The sequence below is a fragment of the Phasianus colchicus genome, chromosome 4 (genome assembly GCF_987193195.1).
Source record: "Phasianus colchicus chromosome 4, bPhaCol1.hap1.1, whole genome shotgun sequence".
Lineage (NCBI taxonomy): Eukaryota > Metazoa > Chordata > Aves > Galliformes > Phasianidae > Phasianus > Phasianus colchicus.
In genome coordinates, this window is record NC_143439.1 from 45,107,329 (window position 1) to 45,134,723 (window position 27,395).

A 27,395-nucleotide genomic window follows, 5' to 3' on the forward strand; every position below is an offset into this window, starting at 1 on the left:
GCATCTTATCTTGTACTTCAGCAGCTACCAAATTTATAATGATGTATTTTATATAGTTCTGTTTAGCATTGCAAGCATTAACTTAATATGCTATAAAAGCTTGTAGGTAAAAATTATATGTTATGACACAAAATCTCAGACGTATCTACAGTGCTGCACTTAACAAGTATTCCAGCCTACAACGAATACAAATCAAATATTGCTATGGGTAAGAGAAGCTGCAATTAAAGTTCCTTCTGTCAGCCATCTCTAAGAAAACAAACAAACCCAAAGTCAAGAACTCAAAAGTTACATGACTGCAAAAAACAACTAAGTTCAAAATGACCATCATTCAAGATTATACAGAAATATTTAAAATGCTAGCTTTACTATAGAAGTCATAACAAATAATACCTAGAAGATGAAAATCAATAGACAACAGAACTTTCTCATGTACTCAGGAAAAAGTAACCTGAGGCCTAATTAGAGATTCTGGTAAGACATAACAACTGCTTGCTCATGTGAGACTTTGACAGCTGCATACGCAGAAGTTAAAAGATTTTTACAAACATTTGATTGTGAAATTGTAGTACATTTCCAGCTCCGGAGAGAATAACCTTAGTCACACTCTACAGATATCAGAAGTTGGTGTTTGACTCAAAGTTCAACTAGGTCTAAGTTCATAAAACTACTCAAATTTAAAATTTTACTTTCATGACACATTTTGGTTTTGGAATTAAAAAAAAAAAATCAGAACAATTAATAGGCCACTACTCACTGTTTAATGATAGAAGGGAGTGGTATGGGACCAATAGTTTATTTTGCACTGGCTAGAAATCTTCTATTTTTGTTGTAATGAACTGCTCAGATGTAAGCTATGAACAAAGACTGAGAATTTCCCCAGAAAAATTTTGTTTTGCTGCTTCAGTTTTGAGTAAATCTTACTGCATAATTCTAATATGAGAGAAGTAAACATACTCAGGATTACAATACATTAAGCACGCACAAACTAAATTCCCAACCACATAAATCTTTGAAGTTGCAATTGAAGTGACGGTTAGATTTTCAAGTTAGACTGTAGTAAACCCTCAGCAGTTTGAAAAGAAATGCTATTAATTTAGGCAAGGTTGGTGAAAAGTAAAACCTAAGATGGTTCACAGTTTAGAAGAATATGTTGATTTGACCATTAAAACATTAAATACTGATGACAACAACTGTATGGAGCTCACATAGCTATATTTTGTTAGTAGGGGGCTGCAGGGACATCTCTGTGAGCAGTGCCCAGCAGCTGTCCCCTGTCAGATATGAGCTATTTCCAAACAGCTCCAAAACAGACCCATCGCTGCCAGAGCTGAATCCATCAGGAACACTCATTGTACCTCTGGGAGAGCAGATTTAAGAGAAGGAAGAACTAGTGTGCAACAACAGCTGAGAAAGAAGAGTGAGAAATATGAGAAAAGTAGCCTTGCAGCCCGCAAGGTCAGTGCAGAAGTAAGGTAAGAGGTGCTCCAGGCATGAAGCAGAAGTTTCCTGCAGGGGAAGGAGAGGTCCTTGGTGGAGCAGGCTATCCACCTACAGCCCATGGGCACCACACACAGCAGATCTTCATGTGCAGCCATGGAGGAACCCATGTTGCATGCAGCAGTGGATGTGCCTCAGAGGAGGCTGCAGCCCATGCACAGCCGTGCAGACGCAGCCCTGGGCTGGAGGTGCAGCCCTGGAGAGAGGAGCCTTTGGTGGGGCAGGAGGGCTGAGGGAGCTGCCACATTTGGGAACCTGTGCTGGAACAGTCTGCTGCTGATGGATGGGCCCTGAGGCATGGAACCACCTTGGAGCAGATCTTGGAGGGCTGCAGCCTGTGAGAAACTCACGAGATCAGTTTGGGAAGGATGGCATCTTGTGGGAGGGACTCCACATGAAGCAGAGGCAGAGTGACCATAGAAGAGCAGCAGAGATGAAGCATTATGGACTGACCACAGCCCCATTTCCCTGTTCCCTGCATCACTTGGGGTGAGGAGATAGAAAAGGGTGGAGGCATTTTTAGTTGGCCTTTAGTTTGCACTGCACTAGTTTGTTAGAAACAGGCAAAAAACAACATTAATCTCCCTACATTTAGTCTGTTTTGCCTGGGACAGCAATTGGTGATATCCCTGTCCTTATCTCAACCCATGAACCCTTTTTCTTCCCCTGTTCTTTTGAGGATGGATACTGAGAGAGACAGCTCAACTCCATCACACTGCTATCAGTATGAAACAACTACCACAACACATTTTTTGTAATAGCATTTGTATGTTAAATGTGAAAGCATTGTGACGCCTGAAAGAGGTTGAAGAAGTTGAAAAAGAGAGATCAACATCTCATCTGACAGGGCTACTGAGAATAGGCCAAAAAAAAAAAAAAACCAAAAAAACCCAACCCAATAACAACAACAAAAAAGCAGAACAAAAAAGCTAAATAAGCAAATAAAAATCCATAAGATTAATTGCTCACATGAATTTCTGAAAAGCTGATATACCATGAAGGAGATGGTAAAGTAAATCCAGGGAGATGTTTAAGATTCTCAGTGCTGTTATGAGTTTAAATGCAAAGTATCACTTTAAAAAAAATGAATTAGAAGAGATGGAAATAACACAAATAAACCATAAGAAGGTGAGAGAATATTACAGTGAAACATAAACAGAAATAAAATACAAAATAGAGCACATACCAAACTGTTCTCCCAATTTAAAAAAAAAAAGTAGAGAAAAGTTCAAGGTCTGAAAAGCATTTCTATCGATTTCCTCAGGCTAAACGACAGGGAAAAGATGCTTTCAGTCTGTGCAGCCTACGTATCTGGATAAAATTGACATACCTCCCAAGAAAGCTTACAAATCAAAGAATATTCTTTCAGTGCTTTGTATTTGAGCAAAGAATTTCTTTTCTGAACTTCATTTATTATAAAAATAAAACAAGAAATACTAATTGAACATTAAGGAAAAAATGTGAGGTCAAATATATTGCGGCAAAAAAATACAAAAATTAGAAATTAAAACTTTTTTGTACCTCTCTGCGGACAGAACTCATTTGGTGACACTTAGTAGTGGTGAATGTGGGTACTATATATTGAATCTGGCATTACACTGAATAATCTGCTGCCATGAAATTTGCAAATAACATCTGCAGATTTAGGAACAATGTGATATGCTGTTTAGAAAGGTAAAAATAATAATAATAATAATAATTGTATTACCTATGAAATGCTGTAACTTATGAAAAATAAAAGCCTAGAAGGCTTTGAGAGACAATCTTCTCAGCAATTGTGGGTATAGATACATTTCATCACATGAAGAACTGCAAGCATAGGACAACAGCTTTCATGCATCAAGAATAAAAAATTATACTCAGCAAATTAAGCAAAAATAACTACTCAGATGAAAGGAGAATAACAGTTGAAAGTTCTATAGAGAGGGGAAAAACTGGATAAGTTAAGGACTGTATAGTTTTTAAAGACATATCATATATAAATTTTTTAATGAAAATTAATATACAAAAACAGTCTAACAAGCTGATCAAGGATCTGGAGGCCTCATCACTCAGATCTATGGGAAACTCCTTCACTAGCTGAACCTGAATCAAAACTGAACACTGCCGTCAACCTGCTGCACTTCTCTAAATTTAATTAATTCACTAATTTACTGCTGAGACAAGCAAATTCTAATGTTGTGTTTCTTACTTTCTCTAAATGAATTACAACAAAACTCAAGTCAACAACTCCCCAAGCCTCCAATATTGTATCAGTTTTCAAAACTGATCTATGCAGGCAAGTACTTTAACTTAACAACATAAACACAGTCCGAAGATCATTTCTCCAGACATCCCATCACTTTGACACATAGCTTGTTCCCAGTGTTAGAGGAGCCACTGTTGGCTACGTAATGAATTTTGTCCCCTTTAAAGTCTTTGGACCTTCAGGATTCTTCTCAGTTCTTAAAAACTAATTAGTGATTCTTTTAGAACAAGAGGCAATTTCTCAAAATATCTTTTAAATAAAAGGAAAACAAAGGAAGGAAACATTTTGCCATCTCTTTAGTTTATACACAGTACATAATGAATTCTAAAGCTCCGGTTACAAAACCTCGCAATGACAGCAGAGCTCCAATGCTGTGCTATTTGTAAAAAAGCACAGAGATTTCTTCTGTGTACAAAAAATAGTATGTATGAAATGTTGATTTGAAAGAAGTCATCGGTGTTTTGCTATCTGTTTCAAGAGAGCCAATATTTCACACTAACAGTTTACTGGACATAGAATTGCAAAATGTTAATATTTAGAAATATATACAGTATGCAATAAGCCATGTAGTTGCATGTTACAAACTATTAAGTAAGATGATTCGTTCTGTATTAAAGAATTTTATTTTAAATGTTACATAGAAATAAATGTTAAGTGAGCTTCAGAAGACTAAATAGGATGCTACAAGAAAAAAGCACACTGAAGTCTGGGTACCTTTCAATAATACCAAAGAACAGGTTCTGCAAACAAGGTTAAGTTAGAGGTTGAGAGCAAAGGAGTGATAAGTAAAGCACTGATTTTTACTGTAATACCCACCTCGACAAAGAAAAAAACTGTGATGGCTAGAAGCTACTACGTGTAATGTATGTGCTTATTCTTCTCAATGATTACAATCACACGTCAAGATGAGAACAGCCAGTACTCTCTCTATTTCTCGACTTGTTTTTTTTTTTTTTAATTATCAACTAATTAAAATGTTCTTGTGACTATACTTCCAGCATTTTCACATTTTCTGAAGTACAACTCTTGAATTATTGGCAGTTAATTTTCAACTATTTTGTAATTTGTGCTTTTATTTTATTAAAAGATGTGAACAAAGACAGTAACTTTGCACCTGATAGTTTAGATAGAACCTATTAAAGACATTACAGTTAATATTTACATCCTAGTTGTGATCTAGAATAGTCTCTTTAAATCCCTCTGAGAAACTGTTGCCCAAGCAGTATTCCTGGTTTTAGGCAGTCTATCTTGAAACTAACATTTTGAACAGGTTTTCTAGCTATAAGTTTGTGCAGCAGCTTTTTGAAAGTAAATTTTAAATATCTGTAATAGCCTGAAGCAAGGAGTTTCACAGCTTTCTGATTAATGTGTAGAACTACTTTTTTTGAAGACATTGCCTTCAAATTTAATCAGAATAAACTGAAAATTTGTCCTACTTTCCATGTCATTATTTAACAGACCTCACTCAGATCTGCATGTCATCTGCTTTCCTAGTTTGCCATTATCATTTCACTTACAGAAGTACTTCCATAGTTAAGCTGATCCTGTGTTTTTTCCTGAGTTTCTTCTGGAAAGTATTAAACTGCACATGAATCACAGAATTTACAGTAGACTGTCCTTATAATTCTAAACACTATTCACTCTTTTGACTACTGCATATTTAAAAGTAATTTTGATTTGGCTCTTATAACCAAAAGATCTTACTCCTGAATAGTCTGCTAAGAACCGGTTGTTTTACAGGCATTTAATAGCAAAAACGTACAAGTGTTTTTTCCATTCAAATCATTTCATGGTTATTTCCAACAAAGCAGTACAATGGCAGAAAACACTCTTCCACAGTTCTTCTGCACAAAACAATTGCTTACCACCTGCTGGCTGAGGCCCAGCCAGCCCGAGCTGTACTTCCCACCCCCAGCCAACAGCCCACTGTTTTCTAGTTTTTTTGCATGGTATCATCGGGTATGGGACCTCCCTTTTGTCCAGTTTAGGTCAGCTGTCCTGGTTCTGTCTCCTCCAAGCTCCTTGTAGAATCATGCAAGACAGGGGACTACAGGAGTACAAGCTGAGAACCTGAAATGTCCTTGGCTCCACACAGCAGCGCTCAACAACAACTACAACACGTGCATTATCAACATTGTTTTTCTCCTAAAGCCAAAGCACAACACCACATCAGTCACAACAAAGAAAGTAAACTCTGTCCCAAGTAAAACCAGGACTCGTGCTTTTAGAAGCTTACACTTTCTTTTAGTGTAAATTACACAACATTTAGTTTGAAAATCAATTCAGTAAAAACAATGGACTCAATATATCTCTATTGCATTTCCTAAGTTCTTCAATCTGCTTACAAAGATGACATGATATCTTTAAGATTTAAAGATTTTACTTATAGTTTATAAAGAGTATAAGTGAGAAAACTTATCGACTGTAATTGCTAACACAAAAGCTTTTTAGTGACCATGGGACAGACCCAGTAATGTTTCTACCTATCCTATGCAACTTTCCTTTAGCTTTTACCAGGTTTCAAGTAGGCTCAATTCATCAAAAATATGCAGCCTTGTTCCTTAGAAAACCAGCTGAAATTTGTTGTTTTTGTCTGCAGATCTTTTTTACGGAGAGACTTTAAAGAGGTATGTCTTTGTCTTACCCAAGAATTAATACCAACTCTTCAGTTCAGAGCTATCTATTTTCTATGAAGAATTAGAGTATAATCATATTTCTTGAACTGCCTATAAAGAACATGTAACCAAAATATGCATTGTAATCTAGTTGAAAAATATCATTAAATCTCACAAACAGTTTTGGAAATTAAAAAAAAAATAAACACCTAGATAGAATTCAGAACATATATGAACATTTTGTGGCAGATTTTCTTGCATATTTAGGTATCGCTCTATAGTCATAGTCACAAATCAGTCGTGTAAGATAATTCCTCTTAAATTTTATTTTTCTTTTTGCCTGCTCTGTGACAACTTCAAGCTATTCTTGACTAGCTGCTGCCAGCTTTGTACATCACTGACTTTTGCTACAAGCTTTTTCTTTTTATATTGAATGTAAAAGTGTTACACATCAGTGAGCCAAAGAAGTCTCTTCCCCATGTTGAATAATATATGATTGTCATTGCAAACTTTTCTAGAAACACTTGTTCCAGATAGTTTTTAATCCATGGCATCAAATTCCATGCCCTACTTTCAGAAAACACTGATTAGAATCACTGAAAAAGAATATTTCTGGAAAGAGAGTATTCTGAATATTTCAGTAGATTCCAGGCTCATCCTAATAGTAATTCAATACTTACAACACAAGTCCCTTGATCTACATTTACAGTGTTTCTTTCAAAAATGGTAAGCTAAGCTGATTAATAAAACCTAAGAACAACTTCAAATACAGATGCCAATTGTTTAAATATCTTAAAGATGAAACAACTAAATCTTTGAAAAGTTAGACTATGGTATTACAAATATTACAAGTGAACTCCTGTTTTTGTTGCAGCATTTTAGTTTAAGTTTCTTCCCTATGTGTCTGGAACTTTGAAGACAGATTATAGCATACATTTTGCAAAACATTTACCTCTTCCAGAACTGAACTACTGCTATCTAAACTGGATCTCTTTAAACTATGATAGTAGGATTCAATCCAGTAATGTATGTAGAGCAGTAGAAAAGTATGTATTTGCTAATAATACTTTAAGTATTGGATGTAAGTATCTTACCTATTTTTATCTAATTATCAAATCTATTTATTTTTTTCCTAAATCGAATTACTCCTTTGGCAACAAGAGAATTGAGAAAACACTTATCCACTCCTTCAATTATTTTCACTTTCTTGAAGGCTTGGCAGGGCAAGAGAGAAAGCAACTGAGAACAACTAAATGGAAATGAGAAAAAAATCAGTCCTTATTCTGGAAGATGGGCACTATAGCCCGACCCTTCACATATTAGAAAATATATTTTATCAGTGATATAAAATCTCCAACACTGCAATTTCCCACTAGTAGAGTTCTTAGCACAATACCCTAAGTTGATTTAATGGCCACTGTATGAACTCATCTGCAGTCTTACATTCCAAAAAAAAAAAAAAAAAAAGTGTTTATTATCAGACTCTTGAGTGGTATTAACAGGGAAACATAGCCAACTTTACACAATACAGAATACTGTTAATACCAAATGAAGATCTATGTTCACTACTGATTAGTTCTAATACTTATAAAATATGGAATATGTTTTCTGATGCTGAATAAAATAACCTAGCTTTCAGCTGAGATACAGCTTTATCTGCATAGAATTTTCTAGGCATTTAGCGTATTTGATGATTATTTTAATATTTACAGCGATGGTTACTGGAGACTATTTTCATACACCTTATATATATATATATGAGATGGTTACTGAAACCTAAGCACTGATACAACTGTCTGTTGTTATTTGCTAACCTCTACATCAGAAGGTCAGGGATGAGAACTCACTCAAGTAAAACGTAAGTCTTACTTCAGAATACCTAACTGAAGTAAGGATTTCAGCCTACCTAGATCTAGTAACGAAGATAACATACAATTCACATTGAAATGATCTTAAATGACTCAGTTGACATATGGCTAACAATAACTTACAAACAAAAGCAAATGAAAATCTTTACAGTTCTCTGTCCACTAGCAGTGATTAAGCCCTCAACTGATTTTAGTGCAAATATTAGCAAGTTTGAAGTGAGCCACATATAAAAGCTTAGAGTTATTGTATTTCCATGCACAATTTGTACAGTGCACTGAAACACATTCGGATTTTTCTATGTTAGTAAACACATAGAAACCTAGAAATCAATACATATAAGATGAAAGTAACAAATCCATTAACTCCAGTTCAAACCAACTCATACAGTCAGTGATTAAAATATTGAGTTTGCATGCATTATCAAAAAGAGCATAAAAACCCTAGTCTAGTCATCATAAATAATGCTATTTGTATATCATACAGTGAACAGGTATTTATTCTTTATGTTTATATTCCAGTGCTAGACTCTAAAGTTCCAGTTGGCTGATAATTTGATCCAAGGTTCACATCCCAGAACTAAATGTAGATTTTAATGTCAATTTAAAAAGAAAAAAAGAAAAAAAAAAAAAAAAAAAGGGTGGAGATGTGTGGGGGTAGAAATGTGTTTTAAAATCACTTTTTTTAGAAAATATTCACAAATATTTAAGACATATAACAGTAGAACTTTATACTGAAACAACCCAGATACAGTTCAGAATTCAGTTTTTAAAGTCTGATGAATTTATCACTATACTAATATCTAAACTGTATGAAAAACTGCATTTCAGTACACGCAATGAGAAATTGGCTACACTATAAGAACACTGATAATAGTGTTATCTCTTCTGTTGCAGTGAATATAACCTCAAAGAGGAAGCTTCCTCTATTGACAATTCAAAGCCTTCTTGAGTATTCACATTATGACTCTGACACTTGCATGACTGATAAGAGACAAAGTCAGAAAAAGTTTGAAGGTTAGTCTTTTGTCTCCCTCAAAACTAGTATTTTTAATACTATCTAGCAATCCTTTTCTAGCAAACTCTTTTGAGAAATACACTATTTTTTTAATAGACATTAAAATGCAACTTCTGTATGTTTGAATGTGTCCTATTTCTCTTTTTTTAAGCTGGACAAATTAAAATCCTCAGGAATAATAGAACCATCTTTTAAACTGAAAGGAATATTCAAATTATTAAATATACTCATATACCTATAAACTGAAGTATTTGTTAGTTCTGTTAGAAGACTGAGCTTTTTTCTTTATGTCTATGGGATAATTTTTATTTCTTGAAGTAATAAATGTTATCGTGCTATAGTTCAGTGTATTATGCTGTTTGCAGTTAAAACAAAGAACTACTACTGTAGCAGCACTTGTTACAGTCTTTCCTGCTCAAGGACTGGGGAACACTATTTGTCTTTGTGGCATTTGGTAATTAGCCCTCCATCAGCAATTGTGAAGGCAAAGCTGATCAAGGCAAAAAAAAAAAAAAAAAATCAAACAAAACAACAGTCAGAGAACAGTAAACATTAGTGTCTGCATCACAACCTCAGAGATGCAGATGAACAGCTCTATAAGAGAAGCCTAACACAGATGACTGCAGTGGCTGCTAAGATAAATGTTGACACATCTCAAAGTTAATTCTAGCTGTGCTTTTTATGTATACATATATCAGCAAGAAACAGATGAACATTCATTTGAGGAACCATTACCAGAGCATATATGGTAAAATGTAAGACATACCTTGTCCCGGGAACAAATACAAACCCGTGTTTGGAATATCTCCATGGAACTGTAACCCCGTGCTAGGTATTACTCTTCATATCAGAGGAAATATCAATACTTGACTTGAAGATGATCACTACTGATGCAAAGATGCTTATGTTTAGCTGCTGCAGACTCCCAGGCTCTTTCTATGAGCAAGTGGTGCCTACTGATTCTCAGAACCCACTACCCACTCTACATATTTCAAGTGGTTTTACTTCACAGTAGTTCCTCTCTGGTTCTATGGACTGACAGAAACAGCAGCAGCCTGAAGTGTATTAAGTGAACTCCTGGAGTCCACCTTTAATCTTCATTCAAAAGAAAAGAAACACATTCCATGAATCCAGTGTAATGACAACCAAATCACAGAATCATGATTCAAACATATAAGGTGGAAATTAAAGTGATTAAAGTTTTCTAATGAGCACTTATCTGAACTAAGTACTGATGCAGAAAAATGGAAGTGAGAAAGTAATAAGCTGAGCTTCAGAAGAACATTTCAGGCCCTGGAGAAAGAAAAAAATTTCAACATTTCAACAGATAACACAGGCTCCATTCATGATGGAGGATTTCACAAAGCTGAACAACTGAAAAGCATTTAGAAAAAAACTCCTTATTACAGACGTAAGACTAATTTTCTGTATAGCAATTGAAATAGATAGTAATAACAGCAGGCATCACTGATATGTATGTGACAACTGGCAGATTATATCTTCAGTCACTCACTAGTTCAACAAGAAGCAATACTGTTTTAAGTACAGTTTTCATAAGAGAAAAGGCATTGCGAAGTCACAAGAAGTATAAAAATTGCAGAGAAAATGATCCATGTTAATTTAATAAATTAGACTAAAAGATGAGCAGTAACATTTAAAACATTTCATTTATGATTTCATTTTTCAAAAGAGTTCAAGTGAAATGAAAAAATAATGAGGAAAGTCATCTATACTAGAAAATTTGGTGAACTGAATGAATCACAAGCTAACAGTTATAGTTCCTCAAGCTACCTTAGATCTGTATTCCACACATCTTTAAATAAATAAATAAATAAATAAATAAATAGATAAAAGACAATTCAGGAACGGATTCCAGACCTTGCTAATTAATTATCCCAAATGGAATAACAATGAACCAGACCTTAGAAAGAGTGGAAAAGACACTGACTAGCAAATACATTTCTCTCCTAAAAGGTCAGAAAGCTTGCAGATAAAATGAAAGTTGTCAAGAAGTAAGCTGAAGTGACTCTGCAAATGAAATGAAAAGAGATAGCTCATATTTCAGCCTTTAAAACAGAGAGCAAGCAAAGAAGTTAATATGCAGTTAAGGGTGATAATGACCTAATTTCTGAATTCTGTTTTCAGCAATGCTACTGATGAATAAAAGGGAGGCAGCGATTTGCAGCTGACAGAATGCATCTATGCCATGCTAATGGCAAACTCAAAAAGCCTAATTTCAAATCTAGTACCTTAATGCCTAAAAGTAATGTTATTTTTTTTATATATTTATCCCAAGTCTATCAGAGTATGCTAGTGTGTATCTATGGATTAGCATACACGGAAAACACATGAATTCTGAAAGCAAATTTAGCCTTCATTAACTTGAAATGCTTTTGGATGAATTTGAAATAGAGAACAATTAAATGTATGAAGGAACATGAAAAATGAGATGAAGTAATTATTCCAAAGAAATTGAGACCATATTCAGCAGACAAAATATGTTTCATAAGGCAACTAATCCTCCTGACATACAAATGTGGCATTACTTTTCTAGACTTTAGTAATTCATTCTGCTACATTTAAAGCTAGAAAAATGGGTTTAGAGCAAACATTATAGAACACTGAATAACTGGCTCTACTGGGTTTTAGAAATATTTAACAAAAACCCACATTTTGAGACTAATTTATTAAGTATCAAGTTGATGACATGTACAAAAACAGGTGCTAACAAATTCAGCCAATGTCAGAAAAAAATCAGATTTAAAAACAACACTACATTACATGGGAAGAAATGAAAGCTATTTGCTTGGGAAGTGAAAAGGATTTCCACAAATTATGTTCTCATCTGAAAAATAGCTGAGAAAAGTGAGTATAAGCATGTTCATAATTATTGTGATTTGCCCATCAGAAAATTAAGTCAGATTCAGGATACCAAACACACTTGCAATATATTAAGAAACTACTCATCACCTCTAGTCATGATTTGTCTATAATGGACAGGAAGCAAGTCAAAAAAACAAAATACTATTTTATCGGAAAGAAGAGTTTGTCTAGGCTTTAGAAAGTGAAGGCCAACAGGAAGGATATTTGTAAATATATACAAGAGACAAGAAGGAACTCAACTCAGAGGCAAGAAATGACAAATTAATGGCAAATCAGTCAAAATTTTTCATTAGAATACAAAGTGTTACACTGGTGCTCTGAAATGAGTGTGGGAACAAAACCTAGGTTTAAGATTTTGATAAGATGCACTTGCCCATGACTGGTCATACAATGCCCCTCCTGCTTCTGAGTTCTTGCACACTTAGAATTACAGGGCTATATGAAATGGAGTCATTTGTCCAATGTTAAAAATACTGCGAAGCAAAGGAGAAGAAAAAACTCAAACTGGTATTATAAATTTGGACTGCACTTGCTAACTTGGTAGTATACTCATTCTTTAGGAAGTGTTCTTCCCCAAATTGCTGTGTTTTTACAATTTCAGTTGATCTGTCTATTTTCAGGACTCCATCCTATTCCAATTACTTCCACTTACTGTAGTATACTTCTGGTTAAATGCACACTTAGAAGGCAAGATACCTATTATTGTCTAAATTCTCTCCAGATTAGTGCCACACAAAATGGCTGTGAATACTAATATGCCCAAATATTTCTGCATATTTCCAGATCTCAATTTTGAAGTTCTGTTTTCACACACACAACATTTTACTAGCAATACATCTATGCCCCTTGAACATAGCAGAATAGCAGAAAGTTTTAACTCAAAGAAGTATCTGCTATATAAAAGGCAGATCTAATAATCCTACTGCTTATTAGAGACCTAGAAGTACAATCTGCGTATAGAATAAGACTTTTTAGTTTACCATTTAATTTAGTCATCTTCTATTATTTGTTCCTTCAGATACAGTCAGTAAACATGAAAGATTAGCTAAAAAAAGGAATAAATACTGGCACAAGAGCTGGACCAATCAGACTAATTTGTTTCCTTGAAAACATAAAATGCATTTTATATATATATATAAATAGCAAGTAGTAAATAACTGCTGTTCCAGATTAAAAACAAAAATGAAGCAGCAAAATTCAGATAGCCCTTCTTTCTCTTGACATTTTTTGCAGGCATAAGAAAAATATAACACTGTTACATTGAAATGACAGTATTTCCAATGTTTACTGGAAAACTATGTGGAGCCTGAACTGCTCTTCAACAGAAGAATATACTAGATCTGGAAGTCTCTGAAAGATAGAACATATTTTGATACTTGAATCATCACACAATGTTGAAATTTTACTGCAACAAAAGGAACATCAATACACTTTTGTTAAATGTTATCTTCTGGAAGGGAATATGAAATATTCGTAAAATAATCTATCTGATGTAGGAAAAGACTATGCTATGCAACAAGGAATGCTGATAGAGTTTTCTCTCTCTCCTTTCCTCACTCCCTCAAAATTGTTTAAAATATTTCCTAGGGTTTTAGAACAAGCAACGATCTTAAGGTACAGGAATAACATCTGCTCAGTTCTATTCAGCTACAACAAATAGCATCTCCAGGCTTAATCTTTTTCCCATTTCCAGGGTATTTTCGTGATCTGATAATGATGCCACCACTTAAGAAAAGACAGACTTTCAGAAACTCTGAAGAGGCATACTGCTTGCCAAAGTTTAATCATATTAAAGTCAATGGTATCTACTGGGCAGGATAAAACTTACCTTCTCTGTCCTTGAAGGAAACAAAATTTAAAAGGATAAAAAGATTAAATGAAAAGGTAGAATATAATGAGTTATGAGCTTTGCAGCCTCACATAGTTGAGCTTTATCTGACTTCTGATATAAAACTCTTCTGCACAGAACAGATCGTTTTCCAAATGAAACTGAATTGCTTCTAGAAGACTATCAACACATACTTAAAAGGAAGGGGGGCAGTGGGAAGAACTGTTTATTACTTGAAAATACTGATCAATTAAAATTGAATTTCTGTTGTTATGAGTAGTAATTAAAATCTGGCTGCTTTTTTTTTTAATTGGATTTTATCATGACAAAATACTTGCTGCCTACTTGATTGTCCAGAATCCACTTTTATTTGATGAGCATGTGTCCAATCTTTACTGAGCCAAAATACAGAACTGCAATAAAATGAGCCTATCTAAATTTTTACAGTATGTATGCGTCAAGAATTGAAAATTTAGAGGTTCTTATCTCTCATCTAAAAACGTTTTGTCATGAGAATTCTTACCTCCTATTCTTCCCACATTAAAAATGGGTGCAAAACATTGGGTAAGATCGCCCTTTTCTGGTATCAAAGTAGAAACAGAAACTTTGGTATACAGAAAGTTATTGAAAGGCCAACATGACTACTCCTCCTTCAACCTCAAACATTAGGACACATACATCTGTTAATATTTTTCCAAACGCTACAATGTTGTTCACTTTAATGCCCTGATCTGTTAACAGAATTAATTGATACTTTGTTTAACTTTACATTAGCTCCACTCCTTACACTGCCAATTGTTAAGGGTTTTTTTTGACTGAATCATGATGGAAATTTTAAGAAAAGACTAGAGAAACCCTTTACTACAGAAAGTTTCTGAGAAAATTCAGTTGTGATGACTACAGAAAATCTATTTCATTGAATAAATCCTAAGTAAATAATCTACTTCTCACTTCTATCAAGTATATTAACATGATTAGCTATTCCAGTAAAAAAAAGTATTTTTAATAGTACATTTATAATTATTGTTGATGGATGCACCAAACCACTGCTATGGTACAAGGTTAATCTGGATATCTTATATTAGACACTGGGACAATAACCTGTGTGAACTTTAAAAAAAAAAAAAATCCAAAAGAAATGCACAGTATAAATATATTCTGTCATACAGAAAATGACATTTTTATATATTGAAGCTCAATCAAATAACATGGCCACTTTCAGGAAAATCACACATTCCAAATACAATTTATTCATATTCAGAAAATGTTGAAAGCAAAAAGACTATTCACTACGATCTACTGAGCTTGAGAGGGAAGATATTTCTAATGACAGTTCCAAGAAACAGTTCAGGCGGTTGTTTTGGTGGTTTGTTTCTGCTTTCATTTTTATCAGATTTGAATGAAAATTGTTTTTGCTACTTAGGTATAGAAAGCTGCTGTGAATTCAATACCTTCATAGTCCAATTATAAATTTTCATAGAGAACCTTATCTTTACATTGGCAAATGGAAAAATGAATCAGAGGTCAGACATTTTTCATTTATCTACAGAAACACACAGGTTACTAGACATCCCCATCAGGGAGACAGTTTAAAAAGTGATATTTTAAAGACAGTTCCTGGATAAAAATCTTCCGTTTTAAAACTGTTAAACAATATTGTAATGTAAAAGACACATTTATATTTATATTTGATCCATTAAAAGAATACCAAAATGTATAAAAATTACTTCCTAACAACATACTTTTTGTTACACTTGAACAGTTTTAACAAGTTTTTAAAATACAAGACACAGGAAAAAAATCCAATTAATATAGTGGCAAGGAAAACTATTATCCATTTCACAAAGCATCAGCTTGTACAGAAAGTCATCTAGTATCTGACAAGAAAAATATAGTATCTCCCGCTCCACACAAACTTTCCAAATTCTAATCATTTCTAAATAATGAAGGAAAATTATAAGCTTTCAAAACTATTTTCATTATTTTTAGATCAAGCTTGTCCTTCAACTCGTTATCCAAAAATACAACAGATAACATCACGACAAAAATCTAGCACAACTAGTTTGAACTAGTTTGGTCAACATAAAGCGGAAGTTTAAGATAATATATGAATCCCAAAACTAAAATTAGCTGAATGCAGGGATAAATACAGAAAGCAACTCCAACAACCTCAGTAAGAGAGCACATCCACTTCACAGAACAGACTTACTCAAAATTACAGAAATATGGCTTAAAAGCTTCATTCCAAAAATATAATCACATAATCAAAGTAATTTTGGTAATCAAGCAAAGAATCATAAGTGCAGAGCAGAAATTAAAAATTTTAAGAAATGTTAGCAGTACTTCTACAATAAAATGATTCTAAGAACTAGTGTTGTTTAAGGCAAGCAAACAAATGGCTTTTCATCTTTTTTTTTTTTTTTTTTTTTTAAAGAAATCTAAGGAAGTGAAATGAAGTGAAACTAAATGAAGTGAAACTAAAATTATGACAAGAACTAAGCAAATAAATGGAGACGGCAAGAAACAGTTTATGATAAAGACAGAATATTATCCCTCTTAAAGTCCGGTGCCATATTAGACCCTACAGTAGAGAATGAACTACTAACTCTTAGGAAATTCAAAAAGCTGAAGTTGAATCTAAAAATAAAACAACCAAGCTTGGTGAGCTATTCTGTGCCTTCTCTTGAAAACCAGAGTTTAAATGCTAAGATCATTGAAAGTAGTTTGTCGGTACTATATACAAGAAATCCTTGTATTGGCATGTAAATTTGAAATTGGTACTAAGTCTTGGGCATTGGAAATAAAACAATGAGTTAAATTTCATTCAGATATAAAAATTGCAGTTACAAACAATACAAAAACAATGCTTATTAATATCATGGCTGAATAAATTTTACAGAAGCATTATATAAGTAGCTTTATGACTTAAGATTCAGAGGAACATAGATGACTGTCAGATAAAATGAAATAGGAATATATTCAATAATTTTTTTTTTTGAAAAAATGTCATATAATGGTCTGCAAAACACTTAAGCTTCTAGCACTTGTAAAAATCAGAGCTTTAAGTTGCAACACTACTGGTCAGTGATATGTTAAATTAATCAGAAGCTTCATGATCCTGTATTTACCTTCATCTTTTTAAATCCTTAGAATTTGACTTTTTACATACTGACCAAGGCAGCTCCAATGAGATTAAAGCACTGACACATGAACATGTGGGAAGTGTAACAGAGAATGAAAATAACCTACCTTAAGACATCTAGTGGAATAAAAATAAATAAGTATACATGTTGAGTAATACAGCAGTTTAGCAACTAGAATTTAAGATCACCGTTATGGTTATTTTCATTATTTGGTTGTTTGTGTTTGCACTACCAAAGTAGCAGCAGGAGTGTGAATCTGAGTTCATGCTATAGAAAAACAAAACAAGATGGCAAAGACTGAAAAAGGATAAAAGGGATATTTTTAAATGATTTAAAGTAGATTATACTTCAGAAACAAATCTAAGAAATGCACTGTGTATAAAACTAAGTATGGTAAAGACTAACAGAAGCAGTTCTTTTTCTATGCAGTATTCTTCTTTCTGTCACTGTACTGGAAAACTTCACAAGTTTATTATCGCAAAGCAGTAATGAAAAATTTTAAACTTTTATAAACTGTATTTTACAAAGATTATTTACTACATTACCAGCTCTACTTCTGCATAACAAGGTTGACAGATTGAATTATGTCATTTTATGATCTCAGTATGCTGTTATATTCCTGATACAAAGCAGACCAGTAATCAAAACATCATTTTTTTTTTGCAAGTCCAATTAAGACACAGAGAGAATAAATTTTCTTTTAAGTTCCAAGATATCAGCCAATCTCTTTTAACTAGTGATTGCCAAAGCTGAACGTGGCTGAACATGCCATACCATATATGCACTGCCTAAGGTTCACAACAATTCATTAGAAAAGTATACATGGTCTTCTTTACCTGCCCTGCCCCAAAGTAGGCAAAGAGTTTCTCCTTGTGAGTTCTGACGAATGTTTGTTAATTTATGAGCAGAAAGGAGCAAGTATGAAAACTCTTTCAAAGACAGCATAATCAGCGTATAATGTCAATTTCAGGAGTGTTCAGTTAGTGGTAACGTTCTAAGAAGCTGATAGAGAACTTAAATTGAAGGAGTAATGAAATACAGGAAAAAGCATTACATAAACTTCTGAACATTCAGCAGGAATCTGACAGATATGATGGAAAATGGCAAATATTTTAATGTGTTTCTTTTGTCAACTTTTCTAACTAAAATGCTTAAGACGAGAAGGTTATAGATCTCAAAGGTTTGTGTAAGTTAAAAAAAATTGCTTTTCACATTTAGAGAGAATATGTTTCTATAAAAAGACAAAATCCATTTATCACTGAGCAGTGGAAACTGTGTGCTATGAAACACTTTATAGTATATTCACTGCAGCTGGGAGCATGTTAAAAGAATTATGAAATTTCATTGTTCAAATCAAAGGCAGTAGAATTTTCTAAAACACCAAAAATTCTGTAACAGAATATGCTTGGAATTTGAGACTTCAGACTCTGGCCCAGTGTCATACAGTGCAAAAATCTGTAGTCACAGATTCAGTGAAGTAAGTGAAATTCTCCCCCTTCCCCCAAAATAAAAATAAAAGAATTAACTCACCACTTGTCCGTTCTGAGGATTCTTATGAGCATATGGGGGTCCACGGATGTGATTCCACATCTGACCAGATGTCATAGCAAACACAACACACTAGAAAAACAGAAGACCAATACAATCAGTCATTTACAAAGGCAAATTTTCAGGATCTGACTTGAAATAATCATCTCTTTATGTGTACTTGGAATTGTCACATTTACATACCAATATGGCAAAAAACACTCATGACCGTAGAAGGCATTTATTGCAAATATTCTGAAAACTACAATTCAAGATTTCTGCAACCTTTCATGAAGTTATTTCTGCCTCTACAACAAATCTTTAGCTTAGCAGTCTGGTATAAGGTATATGAAACAACATAAAAACACACCAGAAAAAAATTGAATTACCCATCCATTTAAGAAATTCCCATTGTGTGTCCTAAATGACTGTGATTCATTTTAGTCATGACAAAAAACAACAGTTGTGACAACAGAAAAGGAAATTCCCTTTACTGCAGCTAGATTAGGAATCTATGAAAACTGAAATACTTGCAAATGGTCATACTGCAGAATCTACATTGACAAAAATCATAGTCATAGCAGTAGTCATTATGACAATCTTAAAGAGGAAAGTGTAATAACCTTCTGATTACTAAATTAGAAAAATTGTTATGTTTCTGATAAATATGTTTCTAAATATGTAAATGTTTATGATTTATTAGTATAAATAATCATTTAAAAACTTCAATATATATTATCAATATATATATGTTCAGCTTCCACATATACTCTCATTTTTGCTGTATATGTATATTCTCCCTAGCATAGTACAGTCACATCAATAAGAAGGTGTAAAATTTTTATTTATTTTTACTGGGATGGCTTGCTAAACCAGAGAAGAGAAATTTGTTTTTGTTTTTTTTTAAAAAGGTGCAGAGGAGCTCTTCAGCTTTTCTGGAAATAATATTTAGCAATGCATTTGTGAAATAAATTTAAGCCAGCATAGCTCTTTAGCCCAGTAGGGACTCTCTAGCAATACATTTTGAATCAACTTCAAACAACTTAGGACTGAATCTTGACAGGTTTTATAGAAAAAGATCAGATAGCTATGCCTAATCTATATTACTTTTGAGGATATCTGTAGTGCACAAATTTTGTTTTTCTACTCTCGTTAGGATGAATTAGCTATGACCAACATAATGATGTAGTGTAGGCATGAGATAATAGCAGAGATATCAAAAGCAGTAACACAAGACACAGTACAGAATGGTAGGGAAGGGAGCACATGATGATACTAGTGAAATGAAACAAGACAATGAAATGAGACAAGGAAGCTGGTAAAAACCTGTCCTAGGGGTAACAAAGGGAAAAGATGCATCCTTTTATCCTGTAAATTTTGATTTAAAGTGTAATTGTAGATCACAGAATAAAGGACAAAATTTTGAAGTATCCCCAAATAGTTCCAGGGCAAAGAAGAAACCATTCTTCTCCCAGTGAAGAATTTAGAACACTGAGAACTTACCATAATAATCCCTTTTCCCAGACCAAAGCCAAAAGATCTCAAGTTCCAAAGAAAACTGGAAGACTAACCATGACATTCAGAAAGGAAAGATAATAGGAAGTATGTACATAAAAATTTTAAATGTGTTATTACTACTGACAGTTTGCAATCAGTATAAAGAAAATAGCAAAAATGTTTTGTGGGGTTTTTTTGTTTTTTGTTTTTTTTTTTTTGTTTGTTTTTTTTTTTATGTAATTACCATATCTGGTTTAATAATAATTCTTAGAATACACTGTTAGATTTCAACTACAACAAGAACAAATTCTTAGTTCTGAATATAAGGTGTGATTCATTTTTTACACAACAGGACTTGGAGTGTAACAGTATTGTAATTAATATGGCAGATGAAAGCATACTGGTAGTGATTATCAGCAAACTGATTATGTTTTAATTATTAATACGCAATAAAGTGAAAAGACTATGCTTCAATTACTGGCAAAGAGAAACATCTTGCAGATCATTTTAGCTGGGAATTTACACTGTAATTTTGGTGATGAATCATACAATAGATAGCTTATGTGAAGGTAAAAGTGTAGAAACTGAAGAGGGTAAGAAAAGTGAGGTGAGAGAGATGAAAACCAGAGAGTTAGGCAGTTGGAAAGTAAAACATCAAAAAAACCAGGTTTTTAATGAAAATGATCATTTTACTTATTCTTAAATTAATGCATTTAATTCACAGTCTCCTGAATCAAATCTGTTTCCGTACATAAACATGAAAAACACTCAGTTTTTATTAATTATACACTTCATAACTAAGAATTCTCTCAAATTACTGAAGCTCTCTAACGTTTGCTGGTATAAATAAATTGCCTCTCAACACAGTAGCATCTAACAAAAAATACCCAGGAGAAAATACTTGGAAGAACCTTTTAATCTACTTTAGATACTTTAGTATTTCCATCATATCCCTAAAGCAAGCATTCGGTATACTACATATAGTACTTGACATTCAAGCTTACTTTGCTCCATTCCATATTCATTTATTGCTATCACTGAGGTACTGTTCCACAGTATTTATAATTGGAATCTATGGACTTCTAGTATTTGTAAAACTTATTTGAAATATACCCCACTATTTTTATAACTGATGCATGTGTTACAGATAGTGTGATATCCTGTGCTTAGCAATCCAAATCCCTAGGTTTCCATATGATCCCATGCTTTGGAATCCAAATTTTCCACAACTCTTATTACTGTGAGTTGATGTTTCTCAGGATCAAACTCACTTCTCTGAATTACTTGCAACATGTGATTAATGACTTTATGTTTACTTTATAGGTTTGTATGGTACTGATTACAATGAAAAAACTCATATGCAGAGAAATCGTCCCTTTCCGGTGTTCTTGAATTTTGTCAAGGTAGAAAGGATTAAAAGTGTAGAAAGAAGATTAAAGTTGAAGCATTTTCCTCTATGAACTTAAAAGGATTTACAACTCCACTTACCCAGGCAGATTAGAGTCTCTCCTTTAGCAGTTCTACAGATACAATATCACTCACACCTCACCAAGGACAGCCCTTCCATACGCCTGCTCCCCCTTCTTTCTCCTCCTCATACTCCCAGAATATTTTACCAGCTGCATGCCACCTCAATTACCAGGGGAGCTCAGAATTTAGCTATTTTAGGAGCTTCTTGATCCAACTAGCTTGTTCTGCATCTACATGATAATAGCAAAGTGTGGAACAGAATGATCAACAAAAGCAGTACAGAGAGGGAAGGACCAATAATTTGCTTCATCACTATATGGTTCCAGGGCAAAATATCCACAAGATGGTTTCAATAGCAATGAAGCACACCTCAACTACACTCCTCAACATAAGTACACCATATATATAAACAGGTCTGTATGCTCACGAAATCAGAACAAATTGCAAATGGGTGTCTTTCTCAATGGTTTCACAGTGAAAAATCTCAGGTTTAGTTCTGGTAAGAGGGAATGGGTCTGAATTCACCAGTGGTGTGCCTGTGTGTACCAGAAGTTTCCTAAGAGTAGACGCTAGGTAACTAACCATCCAGAGTTCCTCCAGAACCCTGAAGTGCTAGTTAGAGGCAACCTTACAAGTATATGGAGAAAATCTCTCTACCGTTCTCAAACTTTCAAAACTTTGTCAAATGATTTAGGTTTAATGTGTTACTTCTTCAGAGGTATAAGCATTGTTTAACACTATCTGCAGTTTATTTAATAAAATTATTAGAGGCTTAAAAGGCCATTTAAAAATAAAACTTCCTGCTAGCAGGTACAACGCAAAGCAGCTATATCTCTCCACAAGCATAGATCACAAAACATGGCAATAATTTTGTAACACATAAAAAATAATAAAAAAAAAATCTAGATTAATTTATAAATGTAGTTAAATAGAAGCCTAATTTCAAAAATGAGGAGACCCAGGCAGCCAGTTCTGTACCCAGTTTCTATAATTACTCTAGATTTGTACATTTTATCCAACTCACAACTACCGTTCTAAAGAAATTTAATCCCTTCTACCCAGTTTAAATTTGCTTTTGCATTCAATAAAGGCTGCAGGATTTGTACTCAATTTCTGAAGAGCAATCCATCACATCTTAGAATCTCTTGCAAGGCACAGACATTTCAAGGACAGGAACTACAGTATACAAGCAAAGAGAAGGCATTTCTGTATCTTTAAGTGTGATTTGCATCTCTAAAGCTTCTAACTATGGGTAAAAAAAAAAATACTTTAATAACTTGCATTAGTTGCTGGGGTTTTTTGGAGTTCCCACATATAGTAGACTGATTTTTTTCCTTCTGTATCTTGGAATAAAACAAATTGCTTACCTATCCTCATTTCCAGAAGAAGGTAAAGAAGTTAATAGCAGCCTTCAAGTTTCTTTGGAGCTGTAACTGATGATGAATGTACTATACGATATAAGCACTGTGTAGTGTATTGGTACAGATTATATCTCTCATAATCACTAACTGTTAAGACAACAGTAAATACATGCTTCATCTTCTCATTCAAGTGATTTGACATTCTTTGTCCAGAAGAATCAACTCCTAGGCAGGTGTCTTGGAATCTGAGCACAGACTTTGCCCTCTCAGACACCATAGGCAAAACTGAAATACACACCGAAAATGAAACTGAAAACTACATACAGAAAAGCATGGTGGCTATCTGGTAAATAAACTGTTTTGAAAAGCTCTCCCATTGCTACTTTCTAGTCAATTGAACAAATATTTTCTCAGCATTAGAACCGTTGTCTCAAACGTAGCAATTCCTTATCTAAAATGTTAGAAATTTGCTCAGCTTACGCCATCTGACCTTTTACTCCCTGCTTAAGAAATGAAGAGTCTTGACAAGAACCCAAATTGCTTTTTGTTATCAGTATAAAATGAATGACTCTGCAAATATCTAAGGACTGAAGTCCAAATCCCTCCTCATTTTTGCGCTACACATAGAATGAAAAATATCCATGGATGAGTAGTAAGAATTGAATTAAAGTCTAAAATAATACAGGGGATAAATTTTGAGTGTGATTCCAAAAGATATCTTTTTTAATATTAGGTACTCAACCACCAGCTTTTGCCATTCTAGAAGTCTTCTGGGTAATGTTGCAAAACGCCTAAGGCATACAAGGTACTACTGAGTCTGTGGTGCTTCCACAAGCAGATGAAAACAGCTAATTGCACTGCTACTGCTCAATTTAATGCTGAGGACAAAATTAATTTGAGTCCTCTGTTAACTGGAGCTGGAATCAATGCATGAGTTGAAAGTTCTCTCAATTCTGAGCCTATCAAAACCATAACATGTGCCATCAAAAATGGCATTCCAATTCTTTTCAATTAAAATACTGCTGAAAATATTACTTCTAAGACAACTCATTGCTGTTGATGGTCGTATCAAATATAAATCTAGTCAACACTTCTGGTATTCTTTTTTCTTCTGCTCATAGAGGTGCTTTATAGAGTGAATTTTTTTCTATTTTTTAGGAAGAAATTAAATCATTAAAATCAAACAAAAGCAATTATCCAATATTTAGGAGATTTAAAGCTCTTCAAAAGAACCAAAAAAAAAAAAAAAAAGAACATTTAAAATTTTTAGTAAACAAAGTAATTTTCAGTGGTAGAAAAAAAGTACTAACATAAGACAATCGCAATCACATATCTTAGAATCAATATATTAATGGCTGTCTATTTTCATTTCTATGAATCCTGACTCATTCTAGTCATTTCACAGAACATACAGAGGATCTGAAGTCATCTGTGCAAAGCCTGAAATTTGGACTCCCTGCTGACTCCACCAAAAGAAATTTCACTGTTAACTTGTATGTCCATATAGATCTGATTAAAACTGAAAGGACTCACAGTAACTGGATAAATTTTGCTCAAATATCACTTTTTGCCATGGGGCTTTGACAACATTGTGAAGGTAAGAGAGTAATGAACATGTTTTTTTTAAAAAATAGCTAAAGTCATGGTTAATTGCTACCTTCTTATTTACTTTCAGATAAGATGTTTTTCTAAAATATCCTTTGAAGTGCAATTCATCTTTAAAATAAACAGATTGTACTGGAAGCAGTATAAGAAACAGCAGTAAATCACATTGATGTCATTTTTATCCCTTTAAACTCTATTATTACCTATTAATGCAATCAGTAGGATGATGAGTAGTGAAAGGCACAAACACTGCGCTGGTTTTTTTTAAAATGTCTGATCACATTTAGACAGTGACTCTCTCCAAAGGAGATTGGTTACTGTAATTAGAAGTTTTCTATGCTGTAGTTTACAGTTATGTACAGATGTAAAATGTCAAGCAGCTCCTAGGGATAACAGCAAATATTTTGAGAAATAAATTGATGCATTTACTTCCCTAATTTAGTTCTAAGTTAATTATGTATTCAACTATTTATTTGATGCAGATTGTAATAAAATTATTCTTCATTTGAAGAACTGAGTTTTAACCTCTGCAAGATGGAAAACAACTCCTCCCGCTCCCCCCTTACCAACATAAAGTTTCTGGTCAGAAACACTGATGCATGAAATTGGAATAAAATTGCTGTGTCCACAGACACGGTACATGGTTAAACACAGGAAATTCTATTGATTACATATTGTTATATGATTTTTGACACAAATATCTATTTTATTATGCTCATTATTGTTTAACACAGGTGACATCCAAATATTCAAGTAAGATTCCAATAGTTGCTATGTATCCTTATCAAAAGCTTTCTGGTATTTTCTGGATTTTATCATTGATAAATTCCAGTAATCTAGACAAGTACATGGAACTAACTATAGGGAACAGACATACTTTGGAAGGAAATTGTGAAAACTTTCTGCTACAGCTCAGTATACTTCAAATGACATTCTGGAACAAAGAACACATTCTGCCCTTGGTTCTCTAAATTGAAAGGAAACTTAAATTCAGTCCTTCAGGTAGTTGATTTGAAATATTGGATTCAATCCTTGCTTAATGTACGGGGTAAACCAATACGGCACTTAAACAAAAGAATGTATACTATGTACCCATGTGTGATAGAAATAAATGCTATGATAGCATGTGAGTGAACAGCATTATCAGTACTGACTATTCAACAGTGGCATTAAAAAGCCAAATATTAAAGAGTTCTGAACAGTGACTTCGCTTCAAGATCTTGTTAATCATTTAGAGATCAAAATGAATTACAACCTATCAGGTACTAGGTAACTTCTTCCTTGAATTGATGTAATAAAAGTCGTCAGTGAGCTCATCAGCTGAGTGTCATAAGAAGGTAGCGTTTTGTCTTGTATTGCTCAATCACAGGAGAAGAAACCACAAACCACAGAATCTTTGGAGTAGGGAGGGACCTCTGAAGATCATCCAGTTCAACTTCCCTGCTGAAGCAGGTTCTCTACAGTAGGTTACACAGAAAACTGTCCAGGTAGGTTTTAAATATCTCCAGAGGAGACTACAGCCTGTAGCTTGTTCCAGTACTCAGTCACACTCAACCTGAAGATTTTCTTTCTCATTTTCATTTGGAACTTTGTTTCAGTTTATGGCCAATGCACATTTAAACTTAATTCTTTATTTATGGCCATAATGGTTTAGTTGACTTTTTATAACAATTCATTGGCTAGATTAAAATTCCCTCAGCTGTATAAAATCCTTCATGCAGGTTAACAGTGTATTGTTAAGGACAGTACTAGTGAATCCACCATGCAAGAATTCCATCTTCATGTTTTTTTGTTCTTGTTTCATTTTCTTACAAACGTATAAAATCTTTGTTAATTTTCTTAACCTTTCATTACTCTAAAGCAATATTCATCAATATCCACAGAGTCTACCATAACATTACTGCTTTTGCAAAGAGAATGTTGAATGATAACAACAAACATCAGTAATACTTTCTATTAGACATATTTTTCTCCTGAAGTTCAAACAACAATCTGCAGCTAACAACTGAAGAAAAACATTTATTTTCAGTAAATGATTCCTAGTAACTGATGATCACTGCTGACAAGAGTTAGCTTCAAGATTAAGATTGCGAATCTTCATCTGTTAGTACCACCCTGATGTATGTACTGACAGATTTTACGCTGCTGTGCAAGTAACAAAATATGTTAAAACAGGAAACTAATTCAAAGCACATACATATGGAAAAAGTGCATACCAGAGCTGCCATAGCCCAGCCAGTTTTGTTGTAGATGAATTCTAAATTATTTCTTCTTAGATATAACAATCCACCAACAAGAGATACCAGAAGAGCCAGAGCAATTGTACCAGAGTAGTTTGGAGGCCTGAACACTCTAATCTGAAAAAGATAAATGCAAACATACAGATCACAAAGAAATTCGTACACAGAGAATACCTTCATTACAGACAAACAATGAACATCTGAAGTCTGGTGTTAACAAACGCTAATCACTGAATGTATCCATGAATAAGAAGAAACAGTACTAGCTTCAGTAATAGGAAAACAGTTTTTAAGCACTAATGATTTGCTACTAATCTGAAAACTTAAATACACAATATTTCCATTCTTAACTCTTAAGAAAATTAAACTGACATAAAAAACATAAAAAAAATATGTATATATATAATATACTGTAATAATTATAATTTTAAACAGATATGCATGTTGTGTCTGAATTAGGAGCAGCTGCTTTGGATTTATTTATTTTGTATGTTTTATTGCAAGCACATACTACTTATTAAGAACTAATTATCACAATATCACCACTTCATCTAGAAAAGACCACATATAATTTACAAAGAAGCACAATCTTCAA

General features: G+C 33.6%; 1 protein-coding gene across 3 annotated transcripts in view; it reads right to left on the reverse strand.

Moving 5' to 3' along the window:
• Nucleotides 1–27,395, reverse strand: part of TUSC3 (tumor suppressor candidate 3) — a 110,745-nt gene that overhangs the window by 33,261 nt on the left and 50,089 nt on the right. For all 3 annotated transcript variants that reach the window (XR_016466156.1, XM_031588631.2, XM_090139396.1), the window contains exons 5-6: nt 26,777–26,917; nt 18,631–18,720 (exon numbers count right to left, since the gene is read on the reverse strand). Coding sequence is in view for 2 of the 3 variants with exons in the window: in XM_031588631.2 (XP_031444491.1) it covers nt 18,631–18,720; nt 26,777–26,917 (231 nt within the window). In the remaining variant the exon portion in view is untranslated. The remainder of the gene's footprint in view (nt 1–18,630; nt 18,721–26,776; nt 26,918–27,395) is intronic.